The sequence below is a fragment of the Calidris pugnax genome, unplaced genomic scaffold, assembly GCF_001431845.1.
Source record: "Calidris pugnax isolate Ruff unplaced genomic scaffold, ASM143184v1 scaffold125, whole genome shotgun sequence".
In the NCBI taxonomy this organism is placed as follows: Eukaryota; Metazoa; Chordata; class Aves; order Charadriiformes; family Scolopacidae; genus Calidris; species Calidris pugnax.
The window spans coordinates 2,238,894-2,250,654 of record NW_015090906.1 but is presented as its reverse complement, the minus strand read 5'-3'; the positions used below and the strand labels follow the sequence as shown (position 1 = coordinate 2,250,654).

The following is an 11,761-nucleotide window of genomic DNA, read 5'->3' as shown; positions in this document are numbered from 1 at the left end:
TGTGCTTGGAATAAAGTGGGCTACAAAAAGGTCAAATTTGATCAGTTGGAGCAGATTACAAGGGCTTTAAAAGGTAGTGGTGAAGAAATGAAACTGGGACTGTGAAGCAATATAGCACAAGATTGATTTTGGGGGTGGAGAGAAGCTGGGACAAGTGCTTATCAGCTTGAGAAGGAGGAAGAGCTGTGCTGGGTTTGTTGTCATTCCCACACCGAGTAGAGTACTGCTGCTTTTGTGGTTAGGCTTCCCTGCTGTGGGCTTTTTTTTTTTTTTAAAAAAATATATATATTATTGTTATTATTACTACAATGGTGTCTATAATCTCTGACTTGGATCCTCTGAAAAGCTGGAAAGTTTTAAGGTAGGCCTATGTTTTCTTCTGTTTGGTACAGGCATTTCTGCTTTAGCCCTAAATTAACTGGAGCTTGAGTTATAATCGAAATGTGAGCCCTGGGCTTAAGTAAGAGAGGAGTTTCTGGTAATTAGAGCCCTTTTAAGATACAGCAAACCTTTAAGCAGATGTTTAGAGAGACCCGAGGGAGATTTTTAAAATATACTTCTCAGTGTTACAGTGCCATGAGGAATTTTTTTTTTTTTTTTTTTTTTTTTAAGGAGTGATTGCTCCGTAAATTTAAGTTAATAGTAAAGGCTCACACCAGTTGAAACTGCAGGATTAACTCTCTGCTTCCCTTGCCGTGCTTTGCAGGGGAATGGGTGGGAAACTTCAGAAGAGAAAAAAAACATACTGAAAGTTGATCAAGAAGTGGAAAATAATCTTGGGGGAAGGAAGGGGGGCAAATGTGCTTGTTTTGTTTTGCTGTTGAAACTTCCACAGTTTGTTGTCCCTGTAAGGCACGTATTTAATACGTAAAAGTTGCTACTGATTTTTACGTTCAGCACTGCTATTTTTTTTTCTTTGAATGGTAAAAAAGGGTAACTCAAACTGCTAAAAAGAAGAGGGGGGGGAGAGAATCACTGTTAGTGCCTGCTGCAGATATTAAAACGCCACAATGTTAAATGTCCATGTTTAATGCTGCTGTAAGTGTCTGGTTTTGCCTGTTGAGAATCCGGACGTCTAAAAAGTTTGCAGATGGTTTGCAGAAACTTCACTAAAACATTGGAACCATCTGGGAATGTAGATGGCAAAATTATACAATTAGTTATGGATAAAGTTTATTTCCCTCAACTGTTAAGCAAAACACAAAGCTGCAGCCAATACAATATTTTTTTTTTTTTTTAGGGGAGTAAATTACAGGGATTTTGAGTGGGTGTGTAGATTGGGATATTATTGTTATTAATATTAATATAATAATAAATATTTTTAAGTATACTTTAGCTTCTTGCTACAATGTTTTAAAGAACTTAACGTGTCTTGAGCTAAAAGGAAAAACAACCCTTCAGAAGTCAAACTATAAAGTCTACTTACATGACTAAGGGTTTTTTTCCTCATATTTGCAGAGTGCTGAACTTTCTTTTTCAAAGGTTTAAATTTCTCTGACCATCTTCTGAGCTTGTATGTAGGAATGTGGACTAAGATCCTTTATCCTTCTCTGTGGTATGAGACTTGGCATAGCGGTCTTATTGCAAGTTTATTTTATTTTATTTTTTAAAGTCGCTTAGGACTGTCAGCACAGAATGATGCGTTTCTATTTGACTTCCAAAACTTCAGTGCAGATGTTAGCTCCAAAGTAGTGTTGTGCAGGCTGGAGGAGTGCAGGGCTGTGATTGGCAATCTGGGGTGGGTGGTCACGCTACATCGGACCAGAGCTGGGGTGACTTCTGTGAGTCATCACCAATGAATGCCAGTAAAGTGCTTTTGCAGAGCTCCATATGTGTTGTCTTACAGTGTGTGTTCTCCCGGAAAGATATTCTAGGGATTATTTTAAAAGTTTATCTATCTCTGTGAGACTACTTCTGATTCCTCTGTTAGTCAAGTCAGGTGATGCCTGCTTTTGCTGACACAGAGGACTTGAAAGTCGAAGATTTGAAGAGGAGACACTGTTGCCCTCTCGAAGAATCTTGTTTTCTTAGAAAAGTGGCTTGTTTACATGACTATAGAAGAAATATTTTCCTGGCGCTTTTTCCCCTAGGGCATGACTGAAGTTTCCCAACTTTGTGTATGAATCCGGAGATTAAAACTGTATGAACACAGAGTAGGTCAAAGATGTGATTACATCTGTTTTACTGGGCATTTCTTCATGTAGTTAGCATGTACGATTACACCAGTGACATTGTGCAAATCAACTGCAGGATGCAGAGGGTTAAAAGGTGGGGAAAGGCAGTATGTAATCAAGTGCAATGATCACCAATAGTAAAAATAAAAAGAAAAAAGCTATAAGCCAACATGTAACTCATGAGACTTATTAAACTGCAATGCCACTTCTTATAAATTTTAGTTCCTCTTCTGCAGGCCGGTTTCCAGTATATTTGATGCCTCTGAGCTTACCATTTTTAGTGTCTCCCTTCCCATGTACCAAGGCAGCCTGTAGCTACTATTTATGAGAAATAGAGGAGTGTTTCTGTGTGTATTTCGTAGGTGGCACAAAGCAGTTCTTTCAGACCCAAATGAAATGTTCTATCAGCTCGAAAGTGGTGTCCCGTGGTGGCAAATTGTAAATGTTGATCTCGTGGAGGCAGGGGGAATAATTGCATTGGGGCTTAATAATTCCTGGGGGGTCAGGACAGCTATGGGCTGCCTTGGTGCTGGTTGCCCTCATCTGCTCTGCCCTGCTCCCCAAATCTTCTGGAAGCACATTCTCTGCCCTCTGAATAAAGGTAATAATAAAGGAAAAGGTGCAATATAACAACAGATTAGGCTCTACCACAGCCTTATGGGTGGGAGGATGTCAGTGGATTTTGCTGGACTGGGAGAGCTAACAAAGGTATTAAAATAAATAAATGGCAATATGATGTGTGTGTATATATATATAAAATATTACATCAGGCCTCCTTCTTTCGCTGTGTCTGTCTGGGGTAGGACAGTGAGAGTTGTGATACTTTCTGGCAAGTCTCAGCACCCCTTGGGTTCACGTTACAGCAAGGGGGGAGGATCTCAGGGGCTCTGAACACAGTTTAATATCCTGAACAAAACCCCCTTCAGAAAATATTTTTGTTCACTGGGTTTCTTGATAGTGATCTGAATATTGAAGTTATTGGAAAGTAATCTGTCAGAGCTCGTGGATTGATTTTTATTTTTTTTATTTTTTTTCCACCTCCTGTTGTCTCTTCTTAGAAAAGCTCCCAGTGTAAGATCTGTGCTTTGACATTAACACACTGCTGCCTGATCCTCCCTTATAGATGCCTTCTCACTTTTCATAGTGTGACTAGAATAAGTCCCGTGTCTGCTGTTGTACTCCTTGGAGCCAGGAGAGACTGGCAAAACTTCAGGCCAATTTAAAATCCTTCGGAGCCTTAACCAGCAAATTGTGCTTGCCCAGCCCTCCACAGACACAGAAATCCTGTTTCCCTGTCTCCAAAATTATATGGGAATTGGAATCTAGCCCCTCTAGTGCATAAGGGAGACCACGATCAGCGGCAGTGACTCCAGAGAGATCTCTAATCCCTCTTCAAAACTTTTCCTGTGTTTCTGGGATGTGGTTTTGTTCCTCATATGTGACAGGGACAGCTTTGGTTGCTGTTTCTGAAGGCAGAGCCTGTTCTCTGGGCTCCTACAACAGCAACAGCAGAGCAGTAGCCTGGCAAGGAGAGGCACAAAAATGAGGAGGGGGGGTGGGAGTGGGAAATCCCTGAAGGGCACATCTCCTCGGTTTCTTTTCTCCCTTAATTTGGCTCCAACAAGGCTAAATACAGCACTATAAATCATATGAGTTACCTATACAGGGAAGACCTTGTACCCCTTTGCATTCCTGTCTGAAGAAGTATGTGACCTTTCTGTGGCTTATTGCTAGGAAAAAAAGTTGTTTTTAACTTGGCTTCACAACCTCAAGGTGAAATCCAAGCAAAGAGTAGGAGTTTTCACTCAGATGAGCGGTCAGCTTACAACCTGTGAAGCAGCGAATCTGGATGCAGAGCAGTCCAACAAGATGACCCAAATTTCACAAGTCCCGTCGCACTGGCCCCTACAACTTGGCTGGTGGAGCTGGGAACATCTTGTTTGGAACATGGCATGTGTCAGGCTGATGTACCAATTCAAATGTTCTCTCCAGAATGCCTTTTCCCACCACACACCCCACCCAAACAGCCTGTAAATGGTTTGGCTTTCCAGGAAAGAAAAAAAAGTGTTTTTCATGCTTGGCAAGTCAGTCCAGGAGGAGCAATTTCAGCCTTGTTGGTGTTTGTATCCTGAGCTCTTTTGGGCTCATAGTCCTATCCCCCTACCCCACTCTTTCTATTACCTGTGAATTTTGATGGATTAAATAACTTCAAGGTGTTCAAATTGGGGAAGAGAGGAGGAAAATACACACGACGACTCAAATTCAGTTGGTGGTACAGAGCAATGGACTGAGGCAACTGTAGTGATGCAAGTTGTTCTTGATTTGGCTTTTGCCTTGCCATCTTAGCAAAGCTTTAGATAAAGCCTCCTGTGCTGTACTCAATATCTGAACAGACCAGTTTAGTACATGGGCCCGCAACAGAGAATTACTCTTCAGAAAAGGGGGTAAAAAATGTTATTTCACATGTGCTTTACTCTGAGGACCTGAACAATGTTGTCTCCACCCGCTCCTCAAAAACAAAACAAGCCCTGAAAGTCTGGCCCAGGGCCATAATGCTGGACTCCATCACCACCATAAAACACAGATAATGGAGTTTCAGCTGTCAGCAGATATACTAATTCCCCTATAATTGCCACAATATGAACCCTTAAAAAAAAAAATGCATGAAAAGAGGGTGTGTGTACTTATAATAACTAAAAACACATTTCAGAAATGGTTATCCAGTTAAACCCTCCAAAAATACCAGTCATGTAAGAGGTGGCACTAAAAGGGGTGGTAGTGAGGGTCACAGAAGTCCCAAGTGGTGACGCGGGTGAGTGTCACTGGGGGATGAAGGTTGTTACTAAGCTCCAATATGTAGAATACAAGTAGCAAAACATGGTCTGGATTCTTCTGTTTTCAGTTTGAATGTGTCCCTCACGTGAGTAATACTGGGATGAAAAATTAGGGCCAGATATATTGAAATACAAGTTTTTAATAATTTTTTTCAGCTTTTGTGCTGTTTTGTCTGCACTTTGTAGAGGACAATACTGGCAGGTTTTTCTTGGTTTGTTTGTTGTGTTTTGTTTTCTTAAAAAGGCAGGATATATGGGGTGATTGAAAAAGTAAAGTTAACAGAAAATAGCAGATTAGGATGTAACACACTCCTGCATCCATTGTTGATGTCTGAGAAAGTCATCTAGTCCTTCTCTAAGCCTGTGCAGATTTATTCTTGCATCTTTATTTTCCCCTGATTAAAATTCAATATCACTCTTTTCAATAAGAGGTTATTCTCCACTGTTTTACTAAAAACAATCCACTTTTCATATCAAGCCTGTATACAAGCTTATTACATCTTGTTCATTTGGACATGAGTTGTTAAATCTTCCAGGCGCTTTATGGGGGATTTAACCATTCAATTCAAATGAATGCTCTATCACAAAGAGGTTTACTTACCATTGCTGCTGTGTTCCTTTGCCTAACTGTATAAATTGCCCTAACCCCTAAAATGTAATATAAAATTACTGCACCGGCAAGACAGATGCCGAGAAAGAGTCTAAGATGATAAGTTTGTAGTAATTCTCCCCCAGCCACCAGTGATTTGCAGTTCAGAGACTTCCTGTGCTGGCATTGATGTTTTTTTTCTTGATGAATGTTTCCTTCATGAATTTATCTGCTTGGTTTTGCAGTTTTAACTTGAGCCCAGAATGTCTTGCAGTGAAGAAATTCAGTAGTTACATCTACGCTAACGAAGCAGTGCGCTGGAAGGGCTCTTTTTGTATAAAAACTTGTCTTTTGTCCATGTTTGGGGACGTGTGGTAGCTGTTTGGAGTGGTTTCCCTGCTAAAGCCTTGAGACGTTGAGTTTAGGTGCCTTTCTTTTGAAGGGAGGGAGAGGTTGGGTTGTTTCTGCATCTGTTATATCCCAGAATTTAATTCCTGACTGGTGATTAGTGACAGCCAGTTACATGGATACTCATGTTGCAGGATGCAGGTAAAAACAGGATCTTCCTCTCCTACACACATTGCTTAATCCTACTGACTTTCGTCTACCACTTCGTCATCTTCATCTCTTAAATCAATGAAAGTCCTAATGTTCTTCTGCAGATCTCTGCAGCTCTTTCACAACTAACCCACTGCAGATTTGAAGCTTTGCCTAGTTCTGCACTCACTCAGTGGAACTGAAATAAGGAGGAAATTGCCTGTAGAAAGGAAAGGTAACTGGGCAGTGGCAGCGCTACATTGTGCCTTGAGAGATAAGGTTATAATTTCAAGCTTTTCCCAGGCTTTCTGTGTCAGTTTGGATGAGTTACTTAATCTCTGTGTGCCTCAGTTCCCACCAGTAAAATGGAGTTGTTAATACCTGTCTTATCTACTTTGGCTATAAACTTTTCATGGCTATAGAGATGTATGGCTCTGGCCGTACAGAGCCCACAGCAGTGAGGCCTCAGCCTTGGGCTGGGCTTTTTACCACCTACCCCCATAAAAATAATTTGGTTAAATCAAAGTAGAATTTTACTCTTCTCGCTTATTTACTAACACCCTGCTAGTATTTCTGCCTTTGCAAGACAGCTCTGCAGATGAGTTGCTCAAATTCCTTGTACGTGCCAGCTTTTTTTTTTCCAAGAAGTTGCCAGGTTGAAGCTGGTTGAAGCCCAGAACCCAGAGCTGAGTGGTGTGGCTGAGCTTTGCCTAATGACAAATTACATAGCTTGGGAGTTTGGGTTTCTTATTCTTCCCCTTTGGGGCTGGGTTTTTTTGTGGGTGTTTTGGGGTGGGGTTTTTTTTGTGTGTGTATGTGTGATGCTTCTGTTCAATAACCCTTTATAAAAGTTTGTAAGCTCAGTTACTGTTCTGCTTTATTAACCCCTGCCGCCTACCACCTTTCCACAAGCTGTCTCCCCTTTGGAATGCAGTTCTTCTTCTGCATAGCTGCTCTTCTCATGTCTCATAGCTGCATATGTGAATAATTCTTTTCACAGGCTCGTTTCTTGCTCTCCTTCATTTTTTCTAATCCCCTCCCCAGTTGACATGCAACTTCCCTCAGCTGTGTTTCATCACCTTCATGCAGCAACACCTGTGCCACATGATAATTTCCCAGCCATCGATGGCGTACCCTGCTGTCCCCATGGTGAGATGTCATTAGAGGAATGAAGGTCTTCTAGAAGTTATTATTCCAGCAGTCATCGTTACAGAATTGCCTGGGTAACAGGCTGTGCTTTGTTCAAGAGATTGCCATGAAAGATCTCTTGCACCCCTGCTAGTCTCAAGGTGCCACATCAGGTATGGAGCAGAGGAAGGTGAAACGAGGGAGATCTGCTGGGCCTCTCTTGCTGGGCCTCACAGTCCAGAAGATTTTTCCTTTGCTTGACCTGAGCAGGAGCTGAATTTCTCATCTATAGGGAAAATGCTCTAACTGTTCCCAGTGGTGCTGTCTCGTGGGTACCGCTGTCTCCCAGAGAGCCTGTTCAGACTTCAGGAGCTCTAAAACTTTTGAAAAATGCTTTGTAGTACTAAAAAAATTATAAGCATAACCTAAATGTTACTATCCAACCTCTTTTGTATAAACAGCTAAACATTCTTAAACGGATTATACTCTAGTTTTCCTTAATAATAATAATAGCCAATCAAACTCATATGAATTGTGTTCCTATATTGCTTTCCCAGGTGGTTTTTTCCTTGATTGTGTTTCCCTGTGTTTCATCTCCAGTGGAAGAGGTTCCTCAGTTTTTTATTCCTCATCTGGGAAAGTCTATGCATCCCTTGTGTACAGAGTTTGTACTGACAATTCATTACAGGATACTTGTTCTTGAATTGGTCCAGAGCTGATATTAATGGCCTCCTTTGCTTACTGGACTCCCATTGATCTGCAGATACTGGCTTTTTGTTGTTTTTTGGTTGTTTTTTTTTCCAACTGAGTTTTAAAACTGAATATTTTCTAAAGGTAGAAATATTGATTATAACAATAATTGTGTGGTCTCTCTCTTTTGTTGAATGTGTGGATTTCAGGTTATTGGAAAAATCTGTCGTGTATTGGTTGTGCTGGATTTTTTTCTTTTTTTTTTTTTTTCAGATGTCAAGTTAAATTGTAGCCAGTTATCTTCAAGAAATGCTTTATACAGATAATGAATTATCTGATAAAAAAAATAATTTACTCGTTCAGGTAACTTTGCAAGAGTCTTCAATAGTGGAAGGCTAATTCTCAGTTTAACATACCTGAATTACAGATTACATTCATATATTAAATTAGTACATCAGTAGAGCCAGAATTTCATTGGGGTTGGAAATCCTGGTATGACTTTTAAGTGGTTTGATTAAGCATATTCCATCCAAGAATTTGTAAGATACTGTGGAAAGCTTTAAAGTAAAAGGTGAGAGAGGATAACTTTTTCTTCAATTTTAAGTCTCAGTTTTAAACAGGGTTCATGGTTTCCAGGTCCCAAAGAAAACAGTGATGTATTATAGAAAGGACTTCAAGTGAGTCTTTGAAGCTGTGGACGTTTGACTTCTGAGAAATATGTGGACTTAATAATCATTCTCCATGAAGAATAGGTTTTAAAGTTACAAGTGAGTTAATCTAGATGTGTAACCCCAGCACTACTTTTCCCGTTACACTCATCCTGAAGCAGGAGGCACTGGCAAATTTGAAGCTAAGACTACCTAATTCTACAAATAGTAACTAAATTCACCTTCAAGCATTTTGTAGGATGAATTTCACTTCTCAGTCTCTTAGGCTGTAATTAATCTTTGCTTTAAGCAAGCCAGGGGTTACTGCACATTAATCAGAGGTGATTTCTAGTCTCTGGGCATTTCACATGGCTTTCCGTGCAACTTCCTTCAAGAAGTACCGAGTCTGTAATCCATGTTATTTACTTTAGCCTTAATTTTTGTGTGCCCTGCCTGTAGAGCTCCTGGGCATCTTTGCTAACTTGGCTCTTCAGCTGGACATTCCTTCTGCCATGGTGTGGTCCTAGGGAAGAATTTCAGTCCCACCAGTAGCTGGCACTGCTGAGGCTGGTGGGTGTCCCTGGATCCCTCCGACTTCCCCCTTGTTGGAAAAACTGACTTTGCCAAGAGTTGCAAAACGTTGTTGTTGACTGGGGTCAAGTTTCCGCTGGATGTGCCAAAATAAAGGATTTATGTAGCCTGGGAAGAATTACAGGCTTGGAAGGGGGAAATAGGTATTAAAAGTCTCAAATGGGGTGATGGGGAGAAAAGTATTTAAACACTGATGTAAACTTTCATTGACTCCAACAGGAATTAATTGGCAGGGTCTTTTATGTGACTTTTGGGGTTAGATTTACAGCTGACATAAACTGACAAAGCTCCATTGAGCAAGATCTACTGACAGGGTAACTGAGAGTTGGACCCCATGTGTTTTGCAGAAGACTTGACATCTTTCTTTTTCTACATAAAGTTTCTGGATCTAATAGGAAAAAAAATGTCTTGGTCAGAGCACTTACTGTATGAATTACTTCCAGCCTGTTGATGCTCAGTTTTACTCTGTCTGAAGTCTGGGCTCTAAAACCTCTTGGGAATAAGGTTACATTAAGTTTTAATTTTCTAGTTATTTTTCCTGTATTTAAAAGAAACAGATGATCTAGCTCTTTGCTCTTTAGTCAGCATTCAAGTCAACCAATAAATTTAGCATAATCTATTAACAAACCTAAACTTATGGCATCCTAGGTTGGAGACAAGCTGTGTAAACCAGCTATATAAGTTGCGTGCAGACTTTAAATCATTGGCAAGTGGTGATAGGAGAAACCAAACTTGCCATATTGTAGAGTAACTTTGGGGGTTTTTCTGCCCATTTGAGCTGAAAGTTTTCAGATTTTTGCGAAAAGATATTTTTTTTTTTTAAGTTATTCCTGCAAAAGCAGGTTGTATTTTTAACCCAGAACAACATTATTCCCACATATGGCTCTGGGACTGCTCTTAAACTGAGTTCAGATCTCTCTGCTGTTCGCTGAGAGTTGCAGCTACATCTTTTGGCAGTAAGTTGCTCTGCCATGAGATTCATTAAAATCTGTGTTTAATGAGAGTTTATGTCATACACGCAGGTCTAACAAATGCAACTTGTTATGCAATGCCTCAAAACTGGTGAGATGGTTATTCTATGTGGACTTTGAGGTCTTTTCTTGCATCTTTACTCATTTTTCTCATGAGAATTTAAAAGCAGTCACAGTTCTCCACCTTGACACCCCAGAGAAAAAAAGCAAGCTACTCTCTTATTAAGAGGTTCCCTAATTCAAAAGTACGCTCTCTATCAGTATTTTCTATCCTAAACTACAATCTGAATTTTTCTATTTATATGAGTCTGGGATGCACTTTACATCCTTTCTTCTCTATCTTATCTGTGGATACTGTACAACCATGCACAGCAGATTGCCCAACAACAAAAATAGGTAATTATTCTTACAGTGACAAAATAGCACAAAGACTTTGATCCGCTGCAAAGAAAATACGTGTTGTTCGCATTGGTGTCATTGCATAAAGGCAACAAGAAGAATGATTATGGATTCAATTCCAGGTCCAATTCTGGAAGGCATAACTACCCTATTTACATGCAGATAAGAAGTTACCTTTGCCAGAATTATTTTTGCTACAGTTACAGGTGTTTACTGGGCAGGCATCATAGGAGAAAGTCCTAGGAAAATACTTAAGTTAATTTTCAGAAAAAACATCATAGTTGCTGTTGAAGAAAAATAAAACACCCTAAAAAGAAAAAAAAAAAGTCCTGTAGTGTACAGAATCCTAGCTTGAATGTATTGTGTACTGGTAATAATTTGACTGTACTCATCATTGCTTTGTTTTCCTATTAAACTCTCTGCAAGTTATTACAGGGTTGATTGTACATCATGTATTGGCAATTCAGGTTATGGATTAAATTTAAGTAGATATTATGAAAATACAGTCTATAACAACAGGGGGAAAACAAGCTCTGTTGATGAAAATGAGCCGTGTATAGAGTAAGCTTGTGATTTGGACATGAAAGAATGTTGGGCTCCAGGTTGCAACACCATAAAACATGACAATTTGGAGGAAAGAATGAGTTCTGCATTTATTTTTTTTTTTTTGTTTCCCCCCATTTGTTCTTATAATACACAAGAACAGTCAGACCACACAGGAAGTTTGCACAGATATACATGGTGAATGTGGGATGGGAAAGCAGAACTAGCTCAGCAGCAAAGGGCTGGGCATTTTTTTATTTCTTCAGCAGCTGGAAGCTTAGTGTGGCACTACTGAACAACATCAGCTTTGCAGGGAGGAAGCTGTATAATTGGTATATATGACGGTTTCGTGAGATGTGATGGTCTGGAACAGAGCAGTTACCTATATATGGTATCTTTGTATCTTCTCAGTATCTCAGTATCTTCTCATCAGGAAGATGATTAAAAAAAAAAAAAAAAGTGCTTTAACTGAGGGGTTCCAGCAATAGTTAGCTAATAATTTCAGATCTAGAAGGACTTCCTTATGAGGAGTGTTTAATTACAGAGGCAAAGAGTTGTACAGAATAACAAGCACTTCTCAGAAATGGTGATTTAGGCTTTCATTGTTTGAATTTTGTCATAATACAAAGCGGGGGGGGGGGGAACTCTTGTGATAGAT

General features: G+C 39.9%; 1 protein-coding gene across 3 annotated transcripts in view; it reads left to right on the top strand.

The window, feature by feature from the left end:
- Nucleotides 1-216: 216 nt before the first annotated feature.
- CELF2 (CUGBP, Elav-like family member 2) overlaps nt 217-11,761 on the top strand; it is a 383,288-nt gene continuing 371,743 nt past the window's right edge. For 2 of the 3 annotated variants that reach the window (XM_014949080.1, XM_014949079.1), the window contains exon 1: nt 220-361. In XM_014949080.1, the coding sequence (XP_014804566.1) occupies nt 309-361 (53 nt within the window). In that variant the 5' untranslated portion in view covers nt 220-308. Of the gene's footprint in view, nt 362-11,761 lie in introns of all 3 variants that reach the window. The other variant, XM_014949073.1, reaches the window with a different exon arrangement.